Source organism: Euleptes europaea, chromosome 1, assembly GCF_029931775.1.
Source record: "Euleptes europaea isolate rEulEur1 chromosome 1, rEulEur1.hap1, whole genome shotgun sequence".
NCBI classification, from domain to species: domain Eukaryota; kingdom Metazoa; phylum Chordata; class Lepidosauria; order Squamata; family Sphaerodactylidae; genus Euleptes; species Euleptes europaea.
Genome location: NC_079312.1, coordinates 16713096 through 16737546, shown reverse-complemented (window position 1 = coordinate 16737546; position 24451 = coordinate 16713096). Strand labels below are relative to the sequence as shown.

General features: G+C 45.8%; 1 protein-coding gene across 1 annotated transcript; it reads right to left on the bottom strand.

The window, feature by feature from the left end:
* Positions 1-1385: 1385 nt before the first annotated feature.
* On the bottom strand, positions 1386-22327 carry LOC130492463 (E3 ubiquitin-protein ligase TRIM7-like). The gene is made up of 8 exons (XM_056866216.1): positions 21890-22327; positions 19461-19625; positions 16840-16935; positions 16111-16341; positions 14795-14817; positions 10723-10841; positions 5307-5339; positions 1386-1903 (listed from the first exon to the last, which is right to left on the bottom strand). Exons 1-8 carry the CDS (start codon positions 22325-22327, stop codon positions 1386-1388), a joined length of 1623 nt encoding a protein of 540 aa, XP_056722194.1.
* Positions 22328-24451: the final 2124 nt, after the last annotated feature.

Genomic DNA, 24451 nt, shown 5'->3' with positions numbered 1-24451 from the left:
ATAGCAAACCATCTCTTAACATCTCTTGCCTTGAAAACCCTACTAGGTGCCAATATCAAGAAGAAAAAAGAAATTATTCCATGGCTTGTTACAATTCCCATCCTGTCAATTGCATTGGTTTCCACTGTGTAATCTGCCTTGAGTCTCAGTGAGAAAGGCAGACCATAAAATAAAATAAAAATAAGTACCTGAAGTTGCTGTCCTGTGTCAGTAACTCAGCAATAAGTCTGTTCATAAGTGTGTTCATTCAGTAGTGGAAGAGCTTTTCCTGGACAGACTGCATAACGCTGTTGCCTGCCTCTGAATACTTTCCTGTAAATCACTGAATCTCAACTTTTCCTACCTTTGGTCCCACCAGTTACTATTATCAAAGAACCTGGGTCCCACCAGGATAGAGGTTTTTTTAAAAAACCCTTTTCTGAGAGGGATGTTTATGTGTTTGCACTTGCAGGCATTCTGTTTATTACACTGCTTGTTTATTGTAAGTTTTAAGTCTTGTTCTTGAGAGGAATGGAGGCTGAAGGAGGCCAGGCCGGAAGGAAGGGGTGAGTCTATTCACATCTCACCTTAAGAACAAGCCTGTCATTCTTTATAGAGTGAAATGTGTTACTTTTGTCTTTCAGAAATGAGATACAAATTTAAAAAGGGGAATGTTGGGAAATGGAGGGGAAAATGTCTCCCTTTTACTCCAGTCAGTTTTGGGGTCTGGGAGCCCGGAGATGCCTTATTGGTGCTCCTGGTGTGAAGAGTGTAATGTTCTCCTGCCTTATTGTATTAATATTCAATCACAATAAAACAGTTGGAAGCTGAAGAATCAAAGCAGGTTATTTTATTGGCCAATATAACAAAATGCTGGTGAAAATTGCCTAAAGCGCAGAGCAATTTCCACCCACATCAAAGGATTGCAAGCATGGATATAGACTTTGATGATGGGTGGTTACAGAAGCGAAATACACACGTCAGACTGGACTGTTCAATAAACCTCTTGGACGTATAAGCAATTATTTGCATATCCAATAGAAAATGCTCTTCAAGGCGTTGCCTAATGGTTAATGAGGAGGCACAGCTTTACATTCCAAGATGACATGTCTTGTCTTAAATCAAAGCTCCAGGCTTAATTAAGAAACCTGCCTGTACCAAGAGGGAATGACCTCACCTAGTCAGCTGCCTGCAAACTGCTTGCTGGGTCACTCTGACCCAGGCTTCTCAGCAATGAATGTAGCTTGACCAAAGTACATGTTACCCATAATGCAAAGTGGTTCTAGATCTGTACATAAGAATCTATATGTGTGTGTGTGTGTTATGCTATGTGAATATGCATATATGTGACAGCATATATGTTTTCTCTATAAACTAAGTTAATTAGGGCACTACAAGAGAAGGTCTTAAGAAGTGAGTTTGAGGTGGCCTTTTGAACCAAATCGAAAGTAGGGCAGGAGGGTCTCCCAATGGAAGGAGGCTCCGGAGAACTCGTAGATCAGGGATCCTCGGTCAGCGTCAAAAAAGGCCACTCGGCCCCCAGCGTAGTTCAGGCAGACTCGGATCCTCTTCGGCTCCCCGGTCAGGGACAGGGAATTGTCACCGCCTTCCACGAAAGCCCAGTAGTGCCCATTCCACTTCCCCACCTCCCAGATCTCTTCCTCGTGACTAAAGCTGAGGTCTCCCTTCCTCCCCACAGACCTTCTGGCCACCCCCACACTCCAATCTCCCTCACTTCCCACAAGGACTTCCCAGAAATGACGGCCGGCTCTGAATCCCTCAAGGCCCAGCACAGCAGCATATTCGTCAAATCTCTCAGGGTTGCTGGGCAGAGCTTGAGCTTCTTCTCCCCATCTCACGCTTTTCCGATCCTCAGACAGGACGAGTTGGGGATGGGCCGTGTCTGGATCCAGAGTCACATTCGCTGTTGGGGGAAAAACAAGGAGACAAGAAGAGAAGCATTTTCTGCTGGAATTAAAGCTGGGCCTACTTTGATTGGCAGGGGGCTCTGAGCTCCTGAGGAGTCAGCCGCTCCCTTCAGGTGGCAGTTGGTTTTAACGGACACTTCCAACTGTCAGATGCACTCAGTATTTCTCTCTGCATGAAGTCAGTCTAAGATCCTGTCAGAAGTTAGAAGTCTCTCTGAATAACTGTGTTAGCTCTCTGCCTCACGCACAATGAAATAAGAAGTAACAATGTTTCAGATGAATATAAAAATAGTGCAAGCCTCTTAGGGAGAAAATGTTGATTATTTACTGAACCTTATAATCTTTTTATTAAAATACAGTTTTCTTTTATCATACATACGTGAGCTGTTTATATTCCTCCACGTACCTTTTGGCTGTTTTTTTACTCTGCTGACTTACAAGGGTGGTGTATCCCACAACAAGTGAGTGTCAGGATATTGCCCCACATAAGGAAAAGGATTAACCTCCATTTTCCCCCTACAAGAGGGTCCTGGGCCCAGCCAAAGTGGAGTGAATAATTTTTTAAATAAAAATGGCCATGTATATGAAAGCTGTGAAAGTCCTAGAGCCTGCTGTTCCAGTCCTCACATCAAGCAACTATTCTTTGTGGAAATTCAGGATGGAAAATGAGCTAGAGAAAAAGGATCTCTCGGAGACAGTTGAAGAGTCTCCACCTACAGAAGATCTGAAAGCTCAGTGGGAAAAGCAGGACGGAAAGGCAAGGGCAGAGATTTCTTCATATGTAAGTGTTGAAGAAACACTCTTAATGAAAGACTGTACTTGTCAAGAAAGTTGTTTAATTTGAAATTAAGTGAAGGAGGAGATCTTGAGAAGCATCTAAGCCAAGTAACAGAATTGATGGATCATTTAAATACCAAAGTCAAGAAATTTGAAGAAGAGGACAAGATTATTTTAATTTTGTCAAGTTTACCTGAAAGTTACAGTTCTTTAATTACAGCCTTGGAGACGAAAGATAACCTTACTATGAAATATGTTATAGCCCGACTTAAAGAAGAGGCATCTAGGAGAGCAGAGAAGGCGACACAAGGTGAAGCACAAGCACTTTCTGTACAAAAGACTGATAGAAAATAATTTTAAGAATAAATCTACAAAGAGAGACTGTTTATAATGATGTGAACAATGTGGTTTACTTGCCAGAACTAACAGACAATTAGCTCAGTGTGTCAGCTCTGACCAAGCGTGGTTATAATGTGAATTTTTATCGCAATAGGAGCACAATTACCAAAAATGGAATTTTGTATGCACAAGGATTTGAAAATAATGGAGTTTTTGAACTGGATACACGTCAAGTAAGAGCAAATACAGTCAAGAGTATTTCGCCTGCAAGCTGTATCCAGGCAATAGCACTGAATGTGCCTTTCATTGAACAAAACACAGAGACTGGAAGGGGGTTCCCGTTGCTTTCCGCCTGTCAGGGAGATGTGTGTCTCAATAAGCATTTGGGACCATTTTGGATGGACTTGGGAGTGGTATACGTATTTTAGTGAAAGAACAAAGATTGGACTCAACGCAGCTTCTCAGGGAATGTCTCGTAAGGTATTATGGCAGCAGTAAAGTGGAACTGATGTCCTGCCTGCACCCCTCAGAGGATGCATGCGAGATCAGACCTTCACACCACAGCCTGAAGAATCTGCCTTCCACCCTTCTGTTTTTTACAAGGTTGCAACATCCAGCCTGATGAAGGCGTCTGGTGTGCTTGAAAGATTACACAGTGTTTTGTGGCAATTTAAATAATAAATAATGAAGGTATTACATGAATTTTGTTCTTGTTTGGAGGTTTTGTAGGGACCACTATGGCTGTACAATTTTTTCCTGTACCCCAAGAATTTTTCTACTCAACCCAACCTTCAAGTATTTGTTATAAAAAATGATCACCCCTCTTCTCCTGTCATTCAAGGTGTCTCTGAGAACACCTTGAATCAAAAACACCCGAACAATAATTTCTGTGCTTCACAGAAAAGGGAACTTGGAGGAAGGAAGAAGGAAGGCAGAGCAGGATTTATAGTCCTGTGAAACTCTCTGTGTCTTCTATAGAGACCCAGGTGCTTTGTCGGTGGTTTCCACACAGGGATGGGCTTGTGTGATTTCCTTGTTGCTGGTGTAGCTACTGATCAAGCACAGTGACAAGAACGGGGCTTTTGCATGTCAGGTCCTCCCCCCCACACACACCGTTTCCCTGCTCCAGTCCCCTGCTCAATAGGGGACAGATGCCTCAATAGCCACCTTTGGCAGAAGAATACAAAGACTTTGTTATGGAACTCAGCCAAGCAACAAACGTCCTTAGGAATCAAGAACAGGTTTCCTTCCCTCACATATATTTTGTGGAACCTTGAAAACACTGTTCAAATGCTTGCAAATTTGGCAGCACCAAAGTGTAAAAACTTTTTAAAGCAGACATAACTTTTCAATGAGGCAGAACTAGTTTCTCAAAACTGGTTGCTGCCCTGAACAGACACAAATATCCTGCAGATACCTCTCCAAAAACCAGTTCTGCAACTTTAGTGAAAGCTTTCGTAAAAGATTGATATGTTTGAAAATGTATTCATTTAAAGCAGCCAACAGCTGACTCTACTTGGAAGGGAGCAAAACGGAGCAAAGCCAGCATTCGACCTGAGTGCAGCAAATGGAAGTTCCTAAGCCCAGTTCACAGCGCTAGAAAACATCATCCTTCCTTCTGTCTGCATTTCCTCTAAAATATACTCAGGAGACGGCCTCCTCCTGCCCAGAAGTGTGCGAGTGACCGAGTGACCGCCAGGGAGGCGGAAGTCCAAGCTGGCTTGTGAGTGACGGCACGTATTCCCACTCTTCTCCCAAACATCAAACATAAATTGTGTGTAAACAACTGGAAAACAGCATCAGGGCAGGCTGGACTTCTGCTTTAAAAACTGCAGTTCCAAAAATACAGCTTAAAAAAAAACCCTGTGGGTCCAATAAACAATTTATAGCACTTTCAAACAGAGGGAAACCTGGAAATCAGGTAGGGAAGTCCACTGGGAGAAATGGGATTCCGAACCTGGTCTGTGCTTCTCATGGGGAGGATTCTGAAGGGCCCTCAAGAGCTGATGCCCAGCAACCGTTCTCCCCTCATTTCAATATGGCGACAGGTAGGTGAAAGGAGGTAGTTCATCCCCTCAGAGTCTACCTTCTCTTTCACCCTGACAGACCTTCTCCTCAGAACAAGAAGGAACTGGCTGTGGCAGGGAGGGAGAGAGGTTGAGGAACAACACGAGAGCATCCAGTAATGTTATTTCTGGAAAAACACCAAGTAGAAGAGCAGAAATTGTAAGCTGAAGCTTTTAAGTTAAGAAATAATTGATCGGTGTATGAAGAAAAATATACCTTTCTGCAGGTAAAGTCCAGAATCCAGAGTGTCTGAGAAAGCAAAAGAAACAAAAGTGAGCAGCAGACCCTTGTGCCTGTCATGAATCTTGGGACAAAAACATCAGTTAATAATATTTCTCTTGGGGAGGGAAGGTGCCATGGTATAGCCCCACCTCATCAGATCTCGAAAGCTAAGCAGGGTTGGTCCTTGGATGGGAGACCAAAGAGGATTCTGCAGAGTAAGGCAATGGCAAAGAAATCTCTGCTTCCTATTTGCCTTGAAACCCTCTTTCAGGGGTCACCAGAAGTTGTTGTGGCTTGATGGCACATGCATACATAATTCTTCTGAGTTTCGGCTGAGAGGTTAAGTAGAACCTACTTCTGGGAAAAATTCTTCCCAAATTTTATTGATGTGGAAATATTTCTTTTCACTAGTCACTTGGAGTGACTGGAGATTCACTTCACAGAAAATTTGCTAAGGACTGTGGCCCAAGGGTCCACTCCAGCTAAATTTAGGATTATTCCAAAGAGAGGTTCCACAGTGCCATCTTAAGCAGAGTTACATCCTTCTAAACCCACTCATTTCAGTAGGTTTAGAAGGCTGTAAATCTGCTTAAGACAGCACTACGTCCCCTTGAGACCACCGTGTGGGCTCAGCTAAAACATACTCAAGCAAACAAACACAGTCAAAGGAGACAGTTTTGATAGGTCCAATTTAGTCATAGACACACTGCAATGAGAATGGGGAAAAGTGTTCCCCCCCCTCGCTGTCATTTTAGGCGCTCGTTCTACCACTAGCTCCCAGTTTGCCAATGCATGGACACAAATGACTAGGGAGCAGAAACACAGAATAATCTTCAGAAAATTCACGTAATGCAATTCAGAACTAAAGTTGTGGGAGAATTCTGACCACAAAACCTTCCATGGTGAGCTCAAATAGCCTTGTGAATTGGTACATACAATTCTCACATTCCTGGGTCTGCTAATGATATAAGTCAGGGTTCCCCAACATGAAGCTCATGGGCGCTGTGGTACCCACCAATACCTTCCCTGGTGCCCCCAAATATTTTACAAAGTGGTCCAGGAAAGGTGGGACTTTTGCCAAGCAAGGCTTCTGATTGGCTGTGCAGCTTTTTAAAAATCTTGCTTGGGCACCATTTGCCCCCACAGCAGAAGGATCTTCACTGTGTGACTGAAGGTATGCTGCAGCAGCCATTTTGTGGCTGGCTCCATGTAGTGTCAGAATCCCAAAGGTGGCTGCAAACTCAAAAAAGGTTGGGGACCCCGATATAAGCAGCCTGAAACATAATAAAACACATCTGGCCCAATCTAATGTCCAGTCAGAAATCCCTCAGAGTATATTTGGGAGTAGTTACTAGCTAGCCAGCTCTGCAAGTGGAGAAAAAGAGAAAAAGCCTAGCGAGTTAAGCATCTGTGCAATAGTTTAAGTTAAGGGCTGTGCACTCTAGAAAGCGAAGAAAGGATAGGAACAGATTCCTGTATCAACTTACGTTGCTGTAGGCAGCACAGCTAAACAAAGCTACATTTTAAGGGCAACAGGGTTATTAGAGGTTACCAGGGCAGAGTAGATGTCTGTGCCCTGCAGGAGTGATTTCCACCCACCAGTAATTAATATCCATTGTTCAGGTTGGTGAATAGGTGACCCACACACCCTACTTTAGTAGGTAGGCTCCATCAGGGTGACTGGCTAAAGCAGGAGGGAGGCGGGATAGAACTATATATTTGGGACTAATTGCGAATGAACCATATCTGCCAGTGGAGAGTCACAGAGACAAAGAGTCCATAAAGAGAAGCAGTCTAGTGAGTTAGGAAGCCAAATTTAGGTTGCCAGGCAGGAGACTAAAGGGCAGGACCTCCAAGGTCTCTTTCTCTGAAATGCTACCTGTCCCATGCACAGGACCAGACTGGGGAGTCTCAATGTATGGATGAGACAGCGGTGCAAACAGGAGAACTTTAGATTTGTTAGGAACTGGGCAACATTTTAGGACGAGGTGGGACTGTTCAAAAGAGATGGGCTCCACTTGAACCAGGATGGAACCAGATTGTGGGTGCATAACATAAAAAAGGTGGCAGAGCAGTTTTTTGACTGAAGCTGGGGGAGCTGAGAAGCTTCCAGTTTGACCAAACTCATGAAATGGACAAAGGGAAAAATGCTTCCTATTGCCTATGTGGAAATGGGGTAGATATGAAAGGTGGTGATAAAGTAAAGCAGGATAGCCACTCAAGGATGCCCAAGGGCACAAGCCAGGCAAGTCGAAAGAGAGAGAGAGTGTGGAGGTGTTTCTATGCTAATGCCAGAAGACTCCAAGCAAAAATGGGGACGTTTTAGAGTATTTTGTTTTAACGGAAAACATAGAAATAGAGAGCATCACAGAAACCTGGTGGAAGGGAGAGAACCAGTGGGAATCCTTGTGGGTTACAATACCAGGACCCCAAGGTAATTTACTGTTGGGGATATTCTATCACCCCCCTGACCAAAAGGCTCAGGGTGATCTAGAGATGGAGAATGAAACCAGGGAGGCATCCAAAGAAGATGAAAACATAACAATGGGTGACTTTAACTACCCTCATGTTGACTGGATAAATGCACGCTCTAGTCATGCCAAAGAGATAAAATTTCTAGATATCCTCAATGACTGTGCCCTCAAACAATTGGTCGTGGAACTGACCAGAGGGGAGGCAATCCTGGATTTAATCCTCAGTGGTACAGCCAGAGACTTAGTGCAGGATGTGGATGTAGTTGAACCAGCTGGCAACAGTGACCACAATGGCATCAAATTTAATTTATATGTATGTGGAAAAGTGCCTCAGAAATCTAATACAATTACACTTGACTTTAAAAGAGAGAACTACTGTAAAATGAGAAACCTAGTAAAAAGGAAGTTGAAAGGAACAGATAAAAGGGTTAAATCTCTGGAAATGGTTTCTGGGTTACTCAAGTCCTCAATATTAAAGACTCAGCTAGATTGTATACCTCAGGTCAGGAAAGGTAGAATAAAGTCCAGGAGGTCACCACCATGGCTAACGGGGAAGGGGAAGGAAGCTATTAGAGAAAAAAAGGCTTCCGTCAGAAACTGGAAGGCTTGCCCAAACAAGGTAAACAAAGGTAAACAGAAACTTGCACAAAGGAAGTTCAAGCAGACAATTAGGGATGCAAAAAAGGATTTTGAGGGCCATATCAGTAAACTCAACAAGGTCAACAATGAGAAATCCTTCAAATACATTAAGAACAAGAAACCAGCTAGGGAAGCCGTGGGACCATTGGAGTAAATGGAAGGATAAGGAACACTATGGGAGGATAAAACAGTTGCTGAGAAGCTAAATGAAATCTTCTCATCTATCTTCAACAGTGAAGATATAGGGCAGATACCTTTTCCTGAACAGGTGTTTGAGGAAGGGAAGAATGAGGAGCTTGGGCAAATACTTGTAACAAGGAAGGAAATTCTAGAATGTATAGACAAACAGCAAACTAACAAGTCACCGGGAACAGACGGTATCCAGCCTAGAGTTCTTAAAGAACTCAAATGGGAAATTGCTGAACTTCTTGGTAATGTTCAGTCTGGGAAAGAGGAGGTTGTGGGGGGGACATGATGGCTCTCTTTAAGGATTTGAAAGACTTAGAGGAGGGCAGGGAGCAATTCTTGTTTGCAGCAGAAGATAGGACTCGCAAGAATGGATATAAATTATGAGCGGAAAGGTACCAGCTGGACATTAGGATTTTTTTTCCCAGTGAGAGTAGTTCAACAGCAGAATCAGCTACCTAGGGAGGTAGCTGGCTCCCCCTCTCTGGTAGTCTTCAAGCAGAGGCTGGATGAATACATGTCAGGGATGCTCTAAGTTGATCCTGCATTAAACAGGGGGTTGGACTAGACGGCCCGTATGGCCCCTTCAAACTCTATGATTCTAGGATTCTAATGATGATGTAACATGTCCCCTAAGTACCAAAGGACTGGGAAATGGCTAGTAAAACACCCATCTATAAAAAGGGCTCCAGGAGGGATCCAGGAAATTACAGGCTAGTTAGCTTAACATCTGTTCCAGGTAAATTGATGGAAAGCATTATTAAAGATAGAATTGTCAAGCATATAGAAGTGCAAGACCTGCTAAGCAAAACCCAACATGGCTTCTGTAAAGGTAGGTCCTGTCTCACTAACCTATTAGAGTTTTTGGCAAGTGTCAGTAAGCATGTGGACAGGAATGAGCCTGTGGACATTGTATATTTGGATTTCCAAAAGGCTTTTGACAAAGTCCCCCACCAAAGACTGCTAAGCAAACTTCATAGTCATGGGATCAGAGGACAAGTCCTCTTATGATTGAGAGCTGGCTGAAAAATAGGAAGCAGAGGGTAGGAATCAATGGTCAGTTCTCACAATGGTGGGATGTGAGCAGTGGGGTGCCTCAGGGATCTGTGTTGGGACAGGTGCTTTTCAACCTGTTCATCAATAACCTGGAGTTGGGGTTAAACAGTGAAGTCGCCAAGTTTGCAGATGACACCAAATTATTTAGGGTGGTTAAAACAAAATCGGACTGTGAAGAGCTTCAGAAGGATCTCTACATACTGGAAGAATGGGCATTAAAATGGCAAATGAGATTCAATGTAAGTGTAAAGTGATGCATATTGAGGCAAAATATCCCAACTTCACATATACACTAATGGGATCTGTGCTGGCAGTGACAGACCAAGAAAGGGATCTTGGGATGGTAGTGGATAGCTCGATGAAGATGTCAACCCAGTGTGCGGCTGCTGTGAAAGGCAAATTCCATGCTGGCCATAGTTAGACAAGGAATAGAGAATAAAACTGCTGCTATCCTACTGCTATCCTACTGCCCTTGTACAAATCTATGGGGAGACCACACTTGAAATACTTGAAAGTTCTGGTTGCCACACCCCAAAAAGGATATTGCTGAGCTTGGGAAGGTACAGAAAAAGGGCAAGTAAGGGGAGACTTGATAGAGGTCTATAAAATTATGCATGCTATGGAGAGTGGACAGGGAGAAGCTTTTCTCCCTTTCTCATACTATCAGAACATGGGGTTATCTGCTGAAGGTGGAGGGTGAGAACTTCAAAACAGATGAAAGGAAGTATTTCTTCACACAACACATAGTGAAATTGTGGAACCCCCTGCCCCAGGATGTGGTGATGGCTGCCAACTTCGAAGGCTTTAAGTGGGGAGTGAACATGTTCATGGAGGAGAGGGCTATCCATGTCTACTAGTTAAATGGATACTAGTCATGATGCACACCTATTCTCTCCAGTATCAGAAGAGCATGCCTATGATATTAGGTGCTGTGGCAGGATGGTGCTGCTGCAGTCGTCTTGTTTGTGGGCTTCCTTAGAGGTACCTGGTTGTCCAGACTGCTGGACTTGATGGGCCTTGGTCTGATCCAGCATGGCCATTCTTATGTTCTTTACCTTTGAATTGCTTGCTGATGCCCTCCAAAAGGGGATTTAAGTCTGGGAAGTCCCACATGCGGCCCTTCAGTGCAAGAAGAAAAGCCACTGGATCCTCAGACGCCTCCTTTTCTTCACACCTTGAGAAAAATCATGTCAAGGTACCATCCATCCAATTCACAATCCCCCACCCCAGACAAATCAGAGAAACAGAGGAAGGAATCGGCAGGAAGCCGAGAGACACAGGCTGAGGCTGAAAGCAGAGCAAGATGGGGGGCTCTTTGGAGAGCAACGTCCACCTCACTGTCGCTCCTGAGACCCCAAAGCCACACAGCAGCTGAAGGGAATGGTTATTAAAAATAAAACACAGCCCGTTTGGGCTCAGACCACCAGCACAGGGGGAGGAAGGGCTCCTGTCAGCACCCCCCCCCCCAGCCATTTCTCTCTGCTGAAACTGCACTGAAACTGGGGAGTTCTTTCTCCATTTCTGCTGTTCCACTTGGACTATTCTGTGCATGTGAAACAGCAAAAATGGGGAAGTAACTCTCTTAGCGGGAGCTGTTTTGACATGAAAAATGGGGAGGGGGGAGGCAGTAGCCTCCGAATAACAGGAAAAAAGAGGTTAAAAAATACCAGAGGTCTGGAACAATGACTTTGCACCAGTTGCTTTAGAAACTGACATTTCAATGGCAAGATCATAATATGTAGAATAGTATGACCTCAAAAGAAAAACATATTCGCTCCTACTCAAAGGCAGTTCAGGGCTGATGAAGATTCGAAACAGGAACTAGCCAGCATCTTGTCTGTGTTTTTGTTGTGTGCCTTTCCATTCTTTATTCTTTTCTTTAGAATTGCCACACAATGTATGAAACTGATATTTGTACTGCAATTGAGAATTGCTGAGTTGTTGGATATATTGTGGTACAATTATGCAATTTTGTAAATATAATAATAATCCTCTGTATTTTTACTTTTTAAAATATAAATTATACACCCTTTGGTAATAGTTTGTTTCTTTCTGAATCATTGTTCCAGACCTCTGGTGCTTTTGTACCTCCTTTTTTTACTTTTTTAACAGTCATTTTCCACAGTTGCGGTGTGGCTGAGGGGAACCCAGACCCAACTCTTTAAAAAGCAAACATCAAGTTTGGCCTTAAGAACACCCACCACACATTGCCTGCCCAGATCTGCCTTACAAATGTCCATTGAAAAGAAAAAGAAAGCTGGTGTGGTTAGAGTTATGGACTTCAGGGTTAGAACTAGGGGAGGGGCTGTGGCTCAATGGTAGATGGTCCTGGGTTCAATTCCTGGCATCTCCAGGTCAAAGGATCAGGTAGTAGGTGGTGTGAAAGACCTCTATCAGAGACCCTGGAGAGCCACTGCCACTCTGAGTAGACGATACTAATTTTGATGGACCAGGGATCTGATTCAGTCTACAGCAGCTTCCTGTGTCCTGTGACTAGAATTGTAGGACCTGGGTTTAATCCCACATTCAGCCTTGTGGCTCACAGGGTGACCTTAGACCACCCTCTCCTTCTCTCAGACAGGGATGTTGTGAGGAGAAAATGGAGGAGGGCAGAATTAGGCTCAGTGTCTTCACGTCTTTTTCTCCCTCTCCCATAATACTAGAACTCAGGGGCACCAAATGAAGTTGAGAATTCACTGTAGGTTGAGTTAGTGATGGCCATGAACACAGACAGCTTTAACATGGGACTAAGTGGATTCATGGAGGAGAGGTCCATGAGCGGCTACGAGACCTGATGACTGAAGGGAGCCTCCATAGCCAGAGGCAGCCAACCTCTGAATAATACTGCTAGGAGGCAGCAGCAGGGGAGAACCTCGGCCTCCGTGCCATGTTTGTTGGCCATCCAGGGGCATCCCTTGGCCACTGTGTGAAACAGGATGCTGGTCTTAATGGACCACTGGTCTCACTCAGCAGGCTCTACTTATGTTCTCAAGAGGGAGGATGAGAGACGGTGGAAGGAAGCAGGTCACAAAGACATCACCACACCCGGAAGTGTGCTTCCTTCTGTTCCTTTTAATTATTTGCCCCTGGAGGGAGGCATGGAAACTTCGACCCCAATAATGTCCCATGACAATTATTCTTCCTCTGAAACTACCTGGGGAGAGTTAAAGCAGAGGTACAAATGTTTGGATCGCCAGCTGTGTATCATTGGTTGCTCAGCATGACAAATACTTTATTTCAGAAGCCCTGTTGTTATGGCTTCCTAATCGTGGGTTTCTTTGCCCCAGTGGCTGATGTGGGGAGAAAAAGTCAAAAAGCACGCAGGATGGGGAAACTGCTGCCTTTTCCACTTTGCCACAGCCTTCAACGTGGGGCAAATTGCCAGTGTGGAAACAGTCAATGAAGGCATTATCTGGCCAGATAAAAGTTTCCAAACTGCCATTTTGTGGAACGAATGTAGCTGAGGAGACTCAAACCCTGTTTTTCATGAGGTAGTTTTTAAAACATGGCTTTGGAAGCAGCGGCCACATCTCAAGGACCGTCATTGTATGGCGGAAGGTAAGTGGCAAAACTCATTTTGTAGCTGGCTCTACCCCCTGCGGCAGCCATTTTGTGGCTGCACCAACCACACCAGGGCAGAATCCCAAAGGTGCCTGCAGCCTCAAAAAGGTTGGGGATCCCTCTTCTAGAGATGCACAGCTAGGTGGCAACCCAGACACCCCCCCCCCAAAATGCTACTTCACTTCACATTTGCCTATTGATGAGGCTCTGTGTTTAAGCTGTTTACCACTAGGGTTGCCAGGTCTCTCTTTGCCACCGGTGGGAGGTTTTTGGGGCGGAGCCTGAGGAAGGCGGGGTTTGGGGAGGGGAGGGACTTCAATGAGATAGAGTCCAATTGCCAAAGCGGCCATTTTCTCCAGGTAAACTGATCTCTATCAGCTGGGAGCAGTTGTAATAGCAGGAGATCTCCAGCTAGTACCTGGAGGTTGAAAAAATCAGTACAGGAACATAGCTGTCAACAGTGCCAATTATATTTAAGCTATATCCTTCACAGTATGTGGTATAAAATCCACCAGTAACAGATATATTCATACAATGAAAGGACGTGCAATTTTACATTATTATCCAAATAGGTAAGTCTCCATAAATTCCTCTATCAGGTAAGTAATGGAACAAAGTTCATTGGAAGATTCTCTTAGATGTTTGCTCAATATAACCGCTGCAAGATGAAATAATCAAAGGAGAATACGATCGTTTCGGGGCACATAGCCCATTTCTTCTTCAGTTCTTCCTATGCAACACAACACATAAAAAATTTTTCATAAGCAGTCATCTCTTTAAAATGCATTACATGTTTGTTAATAAATATTTATAAATATTCACAAAAACCACTTCAAATACTTATAAAAATATACTTCATATACTTACAAAAATACGATGCATACAATTATATATCACCATCCATATTTTTTGGTTTCAAACGAATAACCTTTTCCGGAATAAATGCATAATGCTTCCCCCGAAGGGGTAAGATGCTGAATTCCTTCCAATCTAGGTAAGGACTCAGGTGGCGTTATTCACATAGTCTATTCTGAATAGACTGTGTGAATAACGCCACTTGAGTGGAAGAAATGGGCTATGTGCCCCGAAACGATCGTATTCTCCTTTGATTATTTCATCTTGCAGCGGTTATATTGAGCAAACATCTAAGAGAATCTTCCAATGAACTTTGTTCCATTACTTACCTGATAGAGGAATTTATGGAGACTTACCTGTTTGGATAATAATGAAAAATTGCACGTCCTTTCATTGTATGAATATATCTGTTACTGGTGGATTTTATACCATATACTGTGAAGGATATAGCTTAAATATAATTGGCACTGTTGACAGCTATGTTCCTGTACTGATTTTCTCATCTTCCTGATACGTGTACAGAGGTGTCTAATTTTCTCCTTCAGTACCTGGAGGTTGGCAACCCTATATGCCACTGACAGATGGCTGGAGATCCATGATCTTAATTACACCTGATTTGATCCTCAGCTATGATCCTGAAGGAGCACATGCTTCACAGGATTCCCAGACCCTTCCCAGCATTAAGAAGGTTAATGAGAAAGATCCACTTACCTCTGCAAGGTGCTTCTGGCATCCTAAAGAAAAGTGGCAGAGAGAAAGAAAGAAGACCTCAATGGTTGCTAAAAGGCCATCCCAGGAAGACCCCTCAGACCCTGGAAGATTCTGTGCTCTGGCCCTTCTCTTCCATCCAGGAAGCAGACCCCACTTGAAGGCTGGGGGTGCATCTCCATAAAAGTAGGAGAAAATTTTCATGAGGATAATATCAAGAAAGTGGGGCCATTTCAGAGCAGAGCTGGGTGATCTCAACAGTGGCCACTTTCACAAAGGGATTTTCCTTCACATGGAGGGCAGGAAGCCCTCAGATTAGGGTGTGTAGTTCTTGTGGCCGCCTGTGGAAGCAGAGGTATTCCCAGCAACATTCCTTGCCTCAGCCCTGCAAGGAATGTTATTTTCCTTCTTTCCGTGCTGGAGGGCAATTCCAGGTTTAAAAAAATAGCCATGTTACAGTTGCATTGTAACAACATACCAGCCCCAGCTTTCATATTTTTTTCTTGTTGTTGCAGAGTTATAACTAGAAATGTGCAGCCTGCACTTTACTTCCTCTAAAATGAAAGCTAGGAATTAGTGCAACAGATCATTATAGTGTTACAACGCTAGAGCAATCTAGCCATTTGCCCTTTTCTGTAAAGCCTGAGAAAAGCCCTCTGATGGGAGCAGAGATGGTGGCCGCAGGGACTGAGAGGAGAAGAGCCAAATTCTGTCACCTTGTAGCCCTTTAAAGGGCTTCCCCCCTTCTCCCTGCAGTGTTGCCATGTGTCTCAGCAGGGAATGGGGGGTCTGGGCACAAATTCCATTGCATCTGCACAGATGTGACAGATTGGCAGCAGCAAGCACAGTGGTGCCAGCAACGGGTGTGTGGATGCCATTCCTGCACCCCTTGTTGTTGCCCTTGTGTGTGTTTTTGTGCATTTTTGCACACCTCTCTGCACGCAACCAGTATAAGCTACATTCCCCGCTCCCCACAGACATCCTCCTTTTAAAACTTGCTGTGAAAAATCTTGCCTATAACCCTCGTTCCTGATTGTTTGGAAAGAGCTACCCGTGAACCTGGTTTGACTTGCATGTAGTTCCCCAGACATTTGGTTGCTTCACAAACACACTTCTCCTTCTGAGATGGAAGCCGAGTGTCCTCAGTCTATCAGGGAAAGGCACAGGGCTCAAGGGGGGAGCTGCATTTCCAGGGGGTGGAGTTTTGCATGGCTACTGCCCCTAGGTGGAGATGAAATGAGGCAGAAGGAGACACAGAAAGGGTTTGGAGGCAGCCTTCTCCCAAAGGGGAAGCTGGACTGTTCCTGCCACACTCTCACCTGCAGGAGTTCACTGGCCGGCTGCTGACTCTTCTCTTCCATCTCCCGGATGAGGCTGTACAGAGAGGAGAGCTCCTCAGACAGTTCAGCCAGGTTCTGGTCCCTGGTTCTTGTCACCTCCTTCTCCATTTCTTCCATCTGGGTCAGCAAAAGCTTCTCTTGCTTATCCAGAAACTTATGCAGTTGCCTGAACTTGATCACTATCTTCTGCCGCTCTCCTTTGGTTTGCTTCTGAGATGGGAAGAAAAGAAGAGTACAGCCAGTCTTTGCAGTGGAAAGAGGGACCTTGGGAGACTCCTATCAGAAGGGCACTTTTGAGTTTCCCAGATATAGCATCAATATTGGGTAGGAAAAGAGAAAGATTCAGAAGGACCCATCCAAAGTACACGTGAATTATCTTTGCATTATTTTCTTCTTGGAGTGGTTTTACTTTACAAAACTCAAACATGTGCTGCGGCTTCTCCCATCTCTCTCCCCTATGCATAGACACAATGGTTACTTCCAGAACTCTTTGTATTGCAGAGCTATAAGAGGAAAGGTGTCCCCCTTGATATTCACAAAAGTTCATTCTAAGTGGTCTTTCATTAACTTTTCTGTGGGAAACCAATCCATTCCGAATGGGAAGGGACTGCCTTCTTGCTTGACTTTTCTGCATTTTGTACTCAGTGTCCCCCTCCCCCAATGTACATTTCCAGTGTCTGTCCACCTCCCAGCAATAAGGACACTTACAAGCAGGTCTTGGCTTTCTCTCACTATATTGGCTTTATACATTAGAATAATATCCTTCTTCCTCCGAAGAACCTTCATACAATCACAGAACTGATCCTGGGGGAAAAGAAAGACCCAAAATTGAAGTTTCCTCCTTTTCATAAGGCAAAACTTTCATCAAAGCCCAAATTAGATGTAAGTGCAGAATGTCCCACCCCAAGCAACCCCTAGGCAGAGGGTTAAAAGCAAATCCAGGCTAGCTTTTAAAATATGCGAAGGGGGACTAGTTAAAACCTTCTACCAATAGGCTGCTGCCCCCTGGTGGCTTTGCCGGACAATCAGCCAGCCAGACACCAACAGAGCCAGCCCTGAAGAGAGCCAACTTCCCAACACCACCCCCTAAGCACAAGGAGAGGGAAATGAGCAAGGGAGCAGCCAAGCCAGGAGACAACAAAGAGATGTTGTCACTCCCCGTTTGGGCCCAAGGCCCGAGCGTTTCCCTACGGAAAGTGTCACGGGACACCCAGGAGTAGGGCTGTTGATTCGGTTCGGCCCGAACTGAAAACCAGCCGAATTTCCCTTGATTCGGTGGTTTTTAGTTCGGGACGAACCGAACTCAAAAATGGCGGGCAACCGGGGGGGCCGAATTCAGCGAGTTCGGGAGTTCACTAATAAATCCGGCCAATTCGGGGCCGTCAGTAAGCAGCATAACCTTCAGTAAGAAGCATTCTCCTCCCCCAGCCAATCGGTGGCCAAGCTGGGTCTTCTTCTAGCCAATCAGTCAGGATTGAGTACTGGAGGAATCAGCTGATGTGCGGCCCCACCGGGGAAAGAGAGAGAGAGGGAAATCCTCGTGTGTGTGTGTGCGGGGGTGCTTGTGCACATTCGCTCCTTTCTGTGGCTGCAGGGGGTGCATTTTTTGGGGTACAGACCCCAAACTTTCAGGGGATATTCAGACAAGCCTTCTTAAGAGACAACCTAAGTTTTGTAAACATTGGGTCAGGGGGTCCCGAGATATGGGCTCCCCCCCTTTTTCTTTCCATGGCTGCAGGGGGCGCTTTTTTTGGGGTGCAGCCCCCAAACTTTTATCATAGCTTCAGCAAATCCTTCTTAAGAGACCCTCCAAGTTTTGTAAAGATGGGTTCAGTGGGGGCAGAAATATCGGCTCCCCCCCTTTTCTCTTTCCGTGGCTGCAGGGGGCGCTTTTTTGGGGATGCAGCCCCCAAACTTTTATCATAGCTTCAGAAAATCCTTCTTAAGAGACCACCCAAGTTTTGTAAAGATGGGTTCAGTGGGGGCAGAAATATCGGCTCCCCCCCTTTTCTCTTTCCGTGGCTGCAGGGGGCGCATTTTTGGGTGTGCCGACCCCAAACTTTCAGCGGAGCTTCAGACAAGGCTTCTTAAGAGACCACCTAAGTTTTGTAAACATTGGGTCAGGGCCCCCCGAGATATGGGCTTTCCCCTTTTCCCTATTGGGATGAATGGATCACCCTCGAGAGATGCATACATATGGATCTCATATTGGATACAAATGGAATCATATTGGATTACCCAGCCTCCCAGCCCCTCCTGATGGAACAGAAGACAGCCACAGTAAGACCCCTTTGGGGGCTTTAATCTGTAATTTTTCTTTTCTGTGTGTGGGGGGGGGGAGGAAAGCAGAGTCTGTGTGTGTGGGGGGAGGGAGCAGTTTCTGTGGGTGGGGGGGAAGCCAAAGGGGGCTTTTGCCGGTTCTGCCTGGGGTGTGTGTTCCCCCTCCAGTCTCTCTCTCCCTGGTTTGAGGGGGGGCTTCATTTTTATGTCTTCAGGTTTTCCCTCATTCATAAGATCAGTTAGGTTATTTTGATGCTTGCTCAAAACTGGTTTTCAAATGGTGACTTAAAGAATGCATCTGCCTGGTCCCAAGTCCAATGCAAAAGGAGAAATTCCACCCCCTCCTGCTCATTATGCATAGCTAGCTGCCTCTGTCCCTTTCCATGTTTTGCAAACTCCCAGGTGTCAGGTGTTGCTTTGCACTGTTGCAAAGGTGTTGCATTGCGTGCTTGTGTTGCTTTGCAGTCGTATTGTTTTGCAAAATTCTTCACACCTGCCCCGCCCTTTGCATGTTTGCAAAGGTGTTGCTTTGCAGTTGTGTTGCTTTGCAAAGTTCTTAGCAGCTGCCCCGCCCTTGCTCTCAACAGCTGTTTGTCGGGGCTGGGAGCTTTGTGTGTGGGCGGCAAGCTCTGCTCAGAGATGCACATTGAGGGTGGGGGGACCCCTTTCGGGGCCCATATCTCAGCCCCCCCTGAACCAATCTTTACAAAACTTGGGGGGTCTGGCAAGAAGGGTCCTTTGAAGCTCCTCTGAAAGTTTGGGACCTCTACCCCCAAAAATGCCCCCCCAGAGCCGCGGAAAGGCGCGGTTGTTTTTTAATGGCTTTATTCGGCCAAATTTTTTTCCCGAACTTTGAATTCCCGCCGAATTACACAGACCCAAAGTGGGGGAGTTCGGACTTCGGCATATCCCGAATCTAAACGGGCTGAATTCAGCCGAATCCGAACTATACTGAATTTTTTTTAATTCAACAGCCCTACCCAGGAGTGCAGCTAGAAAGGACCCACACATTATCTTCTCCATCACCATCCACCTTGTAGATTTCCAACCTTGTACTCTTGGAAGGCCTCCTCCACAGGAATGATTTCATGATGGTTGTGCTCCTTTGACAGGTCACAGACCACACAGATGAGGGCTTCATCGTCTTTGCAGAAGAGCTTCAGCGGCTCCTGGTGCTTCGGGCAAACTCTCTCCTTTCTGGCTGCCGTGACTGTCTGATGCCAAAAACAAAAGAACCACATTTGTTTTATTTCACCCTCCATGTTTTTGAACTCTCTCTCTCTCTCTCTGTTCTTGTAAATATTGGAAAGCGAGAAGTAAACAAGCTTTTATTGACTCCTCAAATTCCTTTGAAAGCCAATGGATTGATAGCAATTCCTGGTTTGGAGTAAACCACACACACCCTGCATCTAATTTGCAAATCCACCCCCAGATCCTCAGCTGGTGGCTCCCCTCTCCTCTAGCAATGAGATTTCAGGTAGCATCTAGGCCTGCTGCAGAAGGAGGAACACAAAAATTAAGGAAATCGGAACATCTTGGCCGAAATAATCTTCAAAACATATCCATGTTATTTTCAATGAAAGTTATTATTTACTCCAGGGGTCCCCCAGCCTTTTAAAGCCTGCATGTATCTTTGGAATTTTGAGAGAGGGTAGTGATTGCCAAAATGGCTGCCACGGGACGCAGACCCAAACCAAAATGGCTGCCAGAGCAGGGGGAGCCACACAAAAATACCTCCCATCTTAAGTCTGGATTCTGAAATCCTCCCAACTCCCCTTTCCAAACTCTCAAAATGAATCTCTCAGGTCTCCCAAATGAATTTGCCCTCAGAGAAGCCTTTCTGCCAACAGATCTGCAGGCAACATCCTGGAAGGAGTTCTGGCCATCGTTATCATGGGGGATGCTCTGAAAAGACTTTTGAAACAATTTCAACATTTTTGTCCCGGTACTAATAATGGGTCTTGGAGCTGAGGCACATCAGCCCCTGATCCAGCCAACTTTGCCATGTGATCCAGTCACATCTTTCTCTATTCCTGCAGGGCTCCCCCCCTCATTCCAGATTCACAATTACTGCTGCAGGATATTTGAATTCCCCTCTTCACTAAGGGTTTGCATTTTGGTGGCTGGGGGGTGATGGGAACCACATCCTCCAGATCAGGGGTCCCCAGCAGGGTTTTGTGGGCACCACTGAGCTGATCAACACCTCTCCTGGTGCAAGTCAGGTGTTTTTAGAGAGTGGATGGAGCTTTTGCCCACAAGGACTTCTCATTGGCTGTTCAAGAGCTGATCGGCTGTGCAGATTTTTAAAAACCTTGCTTTGGCAGCAGCTTCCACCACAGCACAGGGATCTTCACTGTGTGACTGAATGGAAGGTGTGGCAGCCATTTTGTGGCTGTGCCCACCATGCTGTGTCAGAATCCCAAAGGTGCCCACAGGATCAAAAAGGTTCGGGACCCCTGCTCTGGATATTCCCCCTTAGGCAGTGACACCTCTTGGACTGGCCATGCTGCTAGATCTCAATCCAGGAGAGGCAACAGCACTCCCAGTGTAGGGAACAGAGGGGAGATATTACTGCTCCGCTGGCGGAAATGGATCGTGTCCGTGACAGGCAGGGGGGTCAAGGATCGAGAGGGCCTCCTCAACCATCAAACTCCACCACCTACAAAGAGGCATCTCCTGGTGGGATAGATGGTGGGACTTTGAAGGAGAATGCAACGTTTGAAAGGCTCTTGTTACCACCACCTCCTTTGGCCGCCAATTTGTGGCTGAACAGAGGAATCAAAACATCACACTGAAATTATAAACAAAAAACTGGAAAAGAGGCCCCAAACACTCCAGGCTGCTTTGACCCAAACAGGAATTTTGAGCCAGGCACCAAGATGCAAGAAAAGTCTTCTCTCCTGGAGAGCCAGTGTGGCGCACCGGTTAAGAGTGGACTCTGATCTGGAGAACCGGGTTTGATTCCCCATGTCTCCATATGAGCAGCGGATTCTAATCTGGAGGACCAGGTTGGTTTCCCCACTCCTGCACATGAAGCCAGCTGGGTGACCTTGGGCCAGTCACAGTTCTCTCCAACTCTCTCAACCCCACCTGCCTCACAAGGTGTCTGTTGTGGGGAGAGGAAGGGAAGGCGATTGTAAGCCATTCTGAGACTCCTTAGAGGCAGAGAAAATCGGCATGTAAAAACCAACTCTTCTTCTTCTGAAACAGAACACAGTAAGAGCCCGGTGGGATCGGACAGAAGGAGGGATCTGCCCGGCCCAGGATCCTGTTTCCAACTCTGGTGGACCCGATGGGGACAGCTAAAGGCTGACCACCTCCTGGCTTACTGTCAGGCAACTGGGGAGTAAAAGTATAACAGTTTAAGACCTACGGTTATTTGCATTCCTGCTAGGATTCTTTTCACTGGGCCGAATGGACAGAGAAGCCATGAAGAATGGACAGAGAAGCCCCAGCAAGATCCAGAGAGGCTTCTTACCTTCTTCTCTCCGGCAGGCTCCTCCAGAGGGATCACCTCGTCCCTTTTGTGCTCCTCGGATCTGCGGCAGACCACGCAGAGGGGGGCTTGGTCCTCCACGCAGAAAAACTTCAGGGGCTCCTGGTGCTTCTCGCAGACCCCCCTCCTTCGCTTCTGCCCTTTTCTGGTCTCCTCCTTTCCCTCCTGAGGACTCAGTTTCTGGATTATCGCCACCAAGTTGGCCAGCTGCTGGTTGGGCCGGAGGCTCCCCTCCTGCGCTCTCCCTCTGCACTGGGGGCAGGAGGCGTCTGCCCCCGACTCCCCCCAGCTCCGGATCAGGCAAGCTCGGCAGAAATTGTGCCCGCACTCTGCAATGCTCACCGGATCCCTGAAGAAGTCCAGGCAGATGGAGCAAGAGGCTTCCTCGCAGAGCTCCTTCAGGGGACCCCCGCCCGCCATGGCAGCCTCTGCTAAGCGGGAGGGAGGGAGAGGAAGAGAGTTTGGTTTCGCTTTCCAAAGTGGCCACGGGGCGTTTTCCTCCTGCAAAGGACTCCCTGCTGCTGCGGGGGCTTCAACGGCCAGGGAAGAAAAAAAGAGTTGCCAGGAAAAGGGCCGGGGTGGGGGGCAGAATCTGGGGAGGAAAGGGCTCCTTTGCACCCCTTTGGCAGGCATTTGCAAGTGTAATGCCTGAAATCATTATATGTTATTGAGAAAATGTATTCTTTCAGTGAAGAAACATATTCATTCACTGGAAATGTATTGGAAACGTATTCTCTGATTTGAAATATATTCTTTGTAATCAATAAAGTATAATCTGCACTTATGAATATGCCATACTCGGTGTTCAAGAGTTGGCATCTATGATTAAAGTCACACCAAGCACATATATATGTTAAAGGCCTTGAGTACAAGAGGCCCAGCTTTGCTCGTTAGAAGCTAATTAGAGAATCCACAGAAAGGCCGATTATGTTTTCATAAGCTGGCTCCCCACTCATAAGGGCCAGCTAGGAAAACTCCCTTAGTTAGCCTTGGCAGCAGCCAGGGTCCAAGATAAGAAGAACTGCAGTAATTTAGGATCAAATAGAGAAGCACCTGACCATGAGGGTCTTCACTGCTCATTAGTGAGAATGAGGTCACCACTTCTATGTAACGCCTCCGATTCTCTAATAGGGTATTCAAATCCTTAAATATCTATTATTGGTTCTATGTATTGACGCCATGTATTACGTCTTTGTACCTCCCATTACCAAAGATTATATCCGTGCTTGCACTCCTTTGATGTTTGTGTGAATTGTCCTGCGCATTTGGGGCAATTTTCACCAGGTGTGTATATTGGACCTAATAAACAAACTGTTTTGAACTCTCAACCTCCTACTGTGTTATTGTCATTGGGAATTGATACAATAATACAGGCATATCACAAGCGCCTGGGGGGAAGGGGGACTCTTCCACTCAGGGCGTCCCTGCCGGGCTGAGAGAGGGGAGTCCCGTTTCCGAAAGCTCCCCCCCCCCTTAAGGAAAAGTCCACGCAAACAGAAAAGCAGCACAGCAAAGAAAGGGCTGAGAATATTATCTTGCTCCTTGAGCTGCTGGTTTTCTGGTGTGTGTGTGTGTTAAGTGCCGTCAAGTCGCTTCCAACTCATGGCGACCCTATGAATGAAAGTCCTCCAAAATGTCCTATCTTTGACAGCCTTGCTCAGATCTTGCAAACTGTGGGCCGTGGCTTCCTTTATTGAGTCAGTCCATCTCTTGTTGGGTCTTCCTCTTTTCCTGCTACCCTCAACTTTTCCTAGCATGACTGTTTTTTTTCCAGTGACTCTTGTTGTCTCATGACGTGACCAAAATATGATAGCCTCAGTTTAGTCATTTTAGCTTTAGTCATTTTCTGGTATAGCCAGTCTTTTAGTTGCATGTGCACAATCTAAGCCTTTAACACAGGCAAGTATCCACCCATCTGACCTTGGAGGAGGCCCTATGGAAAGCAGGCACCCGCCCATATTGAACTAGGCATGCTTCACCCTGATATGCTTTTCTGCATTATTTAAATTGTCGTGTTTAATGTTTATACTGAATTTGAGATTTCTGCAGTCCTAGGATTATATGGAGAGACGGTTAAGGTGTCAGACTAGGATCAGGGGAACCCAAGTTCGAATTTCCACTCTGTCCTGGAAACTTGCTGGGTGACCTTGGGGAAGTTACACACTCTCAGTGTGGACCCTGGCAAGTATGTTTGGATGGGAGACCTCCAAAGAGTACCAGGGACTTGACTCAGAGACAGGCAATTGCAAACCATCTCTAAACATCTCTTGCCTTGAAAACCTCATGGGGTTGCCAATGGCAAAAACAAAAACATTAATTGCATGGCTTGTTAGGATTCTCATCCTGTCAATTGTATTGGTTTTTACACTATGTAATCTGCCTTGGCGGGCCATAAAATAAAGTAAATAAAATAATACTAAGTACCTGGTGTTGTTTTCCTGTGTCAGTTACTCAGCAATAAGTTTATTCATTCAGTAGTGGAAGAGTTTTTCCTGGACAGCCTGCAGGTGAAGCTGCTGCCTGTCTCTGAATACTTTCCTGTAA